Below are 4,079 nucleotides of genomic sequence, written 5' to 3' on the forward strand. Positions count from 1 at the left end.
CCAGACTGCACATTTTTAATGTGTATCTTGGTTTCCTGCCTTTTTACCTCAACTGGTGGGACGGACATCGTTCAGGTTTGTCTCTGGGTTGGAGAAGGCTGAAGGTAGACATGAGGTTAAGACCAAGGAGCCCCGTGTTTAGATCCTAGCTCTGCCACAAGCTTTGAAGAGCTGCTTCCCATTGTGCGTGTGCAGATCCTTGTAAGTTTTTAGTTTTTGGATTCCTGTGGGTTTGTGGGAGCTGAACTGAGCTGTCATCTCTTAGAGCAACGAGCAGAGTTAATGGCAAGGCGTGCTTCTGCGACCTCTGCTTCCCTTCCCAACCCTTACCTCCTCTTGGTCCTACACTCTTCTAGTCCCAGAAACGTGCAGGGTTTGACAGTTGGGATCTAACCCAGGAGCAGGTCCTGTGGCTGTCTCAAGACCAGCACAGAGGGGTTGGTTTGGGGTTGTTTTTTTCTCCATGTGGTTACTATGCTATGCCTCTGAAATTCCTGTGTGCTTTGGGTCTGCCTGATGTTTCTCACGGCAGCTCACACGCTTCCTGCACACCAGGGGTGGACTCTGATGGCACAGGAGTTCAGGGGGGTGACAGGAGAAGGGGGGACCATGCTGGGAGCCAGTGCTGCAGAGTGCATGAGAAACACTGCTGCTCCCCAGCCGGGCAGGGGACGGAGCTGGCTCTTTGGACATTGCATTTAAAAATAAATAGGCTGCGTGATTGTATTAATCTGAACCCGGCACTCGGGGCTGCGGGGGACTCTGGGGACTTCTGGCTAATTGCTGTATGAAGACACCAAGTTTCTTCTGTTGAAGGAAACTCATGGATGTAGAGTAACCTTTGGTGTATGCTGCTGCGTGACGTGACTGTCCTGGCTGAGGGCTGTGCCTGGATGGTGTGTTTGGGATGTCCTAAATTGTGACGAAGCTGTAGCAAGTCTTTTGTTCCTTTTGGAGCTGGTTTTTCCCCTTTTCCCACCCCACCCCTTTCCAATCTGATCAGCAAACACTTCTAAATATTCATAACGTGGGATTTGTCTCTATCCGCATGACTGCCACTGGTTTGAAAGGCATGTGACAATGCAGGGGGGAAACAGGGTTAATCTCCTCCTGCACTGGCAGAACAAGGAGGTGTTCAGCACAAGAACTTATTCTTGTTTCTGAACATGCCTTTTCCACTGTATTTGCAATCTGGGAAGAAGGAGGAAGAACAGTTTCCTTTCCCTAACCACTGCTTCAGATGCTGATTCACTGTCAGGATGGGGACGTGGGTGCATTAGTTGTGTGCAAGTAGGATTTCAGGGCACCAGTGCCCCCAGGCTGAAATAACTTCCCAGTAACTTTCCTCACTGCCAAACAAGCAGTGAGCCAGCTGGGTTTGCAGCTCCTTGGGTTTAGAATCATGGAATGGTTTGGGTTGGAAGGGACCTTCAAGCTCATCCAGTTCCAACCCCCCTGCCATCAGCTTCCACTAGACCACACCTTCCACTAGACCACGTTGCTCAAAGCCTCATCCAACCTGGCCTTCAACACTTCCAGGGAGGAGCAGCCACAGCTTCTCTGGCCAACCTGGGCCAGTGTCTGACCACCCTCACACCAAAGAATTTCTTCCTCACGTCCCATCTAAACCTCCCCTCTTCCAGTTTAGAGCCATTTCCCCTTGTTCTGTCATTAACTGCCCTTATAAAAAGTCCCTCCCCAGCTTTCTTGTAGGTCCCCTTCAGGTATTGGAAGGCCTCTAGAGACTGTGGGAGGTTGGGATGAAGGACTGTGCCTTCTGGGCTGGTTGAGCCATGGGTCAGGCTGCCTCTGTCCCCACACAGATGTTGGGCCCCAGAGAGGATCACAGGCTTGTGCTCTAAGGAAGCAAAATTGTTAGCTTGGCAAACCAGGGCAACCTCATTAAGAGCTACTGAGAGTGTGAAAAGCACATTGCTGGAGGCAGGTCATTGTAAATGAGGGGGTAAAGTAGCTGGGGTTTTCTAACAATTAATTATTGAGTGGTTTTCTAGAGATTCCTTTTCATGTTGGTAATTCATTCCCTGCTGTAGATGCCATATTGATTTATAATTTTTTTTTTTTTGAATTTCAATATTTTGCACCCTTAGGGCCTCAAACAAAAATTAACTAGTATATGAGAGAATTTCTGTGTTCTGCCTTGTCAGAGCTTTCTCTGTCGTTCCTCATCCCTGGAGCCACTTTCCGTGATCTGGTTTGGGTTGCAGATGTTGCCAAACCCGTGTGCCGTGGGTGGCAGAACAGCTGTGGCAGAACAGCTGCCTCACTGACCAACAAATGAGGAAATCAAGAGCCCAATTAAGAGCCTGGAATTGCCCCCAGTGACCTGAGCAGAGCGTTCAGTAGCTGGTAGTGAGACAGGCTTGTTTGAATGAATAAGCATTCCTGTTTGTTGAAGAAAAAACAAAGATCCCCTCCTCTCTCAGCTCGAATTAGCTCCTCTTTCCTTTTTTCTGCCATGAATACAGAGGGTTTGTCACTGGAATGAAGTCTGAGTAAAATGCATGTTGTTCAGCTTGCAGCTGATGGAGCTGATCTCTGTGCACGTACCCGTTTTCTGTGTTTCCTTTCTGGATCTTTGGTTTTGCTGCTGTGTGAGTGCAGCTTTTACCATTTGCTTTGTCTTTTTTTCTCTGACAGAGTGACTAAACAAGTGGACTCAGCCTCAAAAGAAGCTAAATCTTTTCTGAAGCAGCAAGAGAAACGGCCATCAGCAGCTCCAGCTTCTTTCCCAACAGTCTCTGGGTGAGTTCTTCCCAGTGGTTTCTCTGCCCAGGTTTGGAGCCTTAGTGAGAAAGACAGTGTTCAAATCTAACCAAAGGTCTGTGGTATTTAAGCTAATGGGTATTTGTTTTCTGCAGGATTTCAGTGGGAGCAAGACTAGGCCTGGAAGGTGTGATGACTTGAGGGGAGGGGAAGCGGGGGAAGCAACACATGAGTCCCAGTGACTCACATTGTAGATTCACGCTCAAATTTCTCAATCCTCATAAATCATTCATCCTTGTAAGGAAATGTTACTTTGAATGTCTTGAGCAGCCTGATGAAACTGCAGGTAGCTGAGGAACATGTCTGAGATTGCCTGCAGCTTTGAAAGGTGCTTCTCAGGAGCATAAAAAGCCATGACAGGCTGGGCTGTGGCTTATAAACTTTGGGGAAGCATTTGAACAAGAGATGCTTTTGCTTCTTTGATGTTGTCTAATATTATTTCAATGTGGATTTGTCACTTTCTGTTCAAGCTCTAACACCTAATTCCAAGGTTATTCTAATGCTTGTCAAAGATACAAAGAGGTCAGGTCTCCTCTGCATCTGACATGCCACTCTGTGTGGTTTTTGATGAGCCTGGGAGAGATCCCCCACTCCTTAGGAGTAAAGGAGATGCTTCCATGTTTCAACAATGATTTTTACTGAAGTCAGTCATTTGCATTTATATTTGAAAGACATAAGCAGCGTACGATTTGGTCACAGAGAAACAAGACCCATCAAATAAATCCATTGCCCTTCCCATCTGCTGAAGAGCAATTCTCCGGTGTGAGTTAAGGCTGCCTTTCCCCGAGACAGGCTGTTACTCAGTTGCTGCAGCTGGATTGTCACTCATTTCTCCAGCTGAGTGTTGCAGAGCTTGTAGTTAGATCAGGGGAGTGAAAGCAGAGTGTGTGTGTGTGACTCCTGACAGCTGCTGTTCCCCAAGATGAATGAACACACAGATGAGCATGTTCTTGTTGCCGTTGTTCATGCTGCACAAGGGTTCATCCCTGCAGAGCTCATTAATTGTAACCTAAGTGTTGTGCACAGGGTTTTGTGCTGGAGAAACTTGCCCTGAGTTGGACTGGCTTGCTTTGTTCAATCTGAGTGGCCACAGAAGTGGTTTGGGTGGCAGCTGAAGCTGGGGTAACTCCTTGCCATGCACACTGCTGGTGGTCCCATGTCTTCAGACCTGCCCCAGCAAATGCCCTCAGGCTCTGAGTGCAGGCAGGTTTGGTAGCCCACTGGGAAAGCCCCTCAGGCTCTGCTGGGATCAGTGTTTCCTCCTCTATCTCACTGTCCCAGGGGAGGAGGTGGAT

The 4,079-nt window shown here is 48.1% G+C and overlaps 1 protein-coding gene across 1 annotated transcript in view; it reads left to right on the forward strand.

Moving 5' to 3' along the window:
* LOC104522985 (craniofacial development protein 1-like) overlaps positions 1-2,794 on the forward strand; it is a gene marked incomplete at both ends in the record, with an annotated part of 19,565 nt that extends 16,771 nt beyond the window's left edge. Inside the window, 1 exon segment of the mRNA XM_010165417.1 lies at positions 2,659-2,794. Within this exon segment, the coding sequence (XP_010163719.1) occupies positions 2,659-2,794 (136 nt within the window).
* Positions 2,795-4,079: the final 1,285 nt, after the last annotated feature.

This window comes from Antrostomus carolinensis, unplaced genomic scaffold (assembly GCF_000700745.2).
Source record: "Antrostomus carolinensis isolate BGI_N321 unplaced genomic scaffold, ASM70074v2 scaffold15373, whole genome shotgun sequence".
NCBI lineage: Eukaryota > Metazoa > Chordata > Aves > Caprimulgiformes > Caprimulgidae > Antrostomus > Antrostomus carolinensis.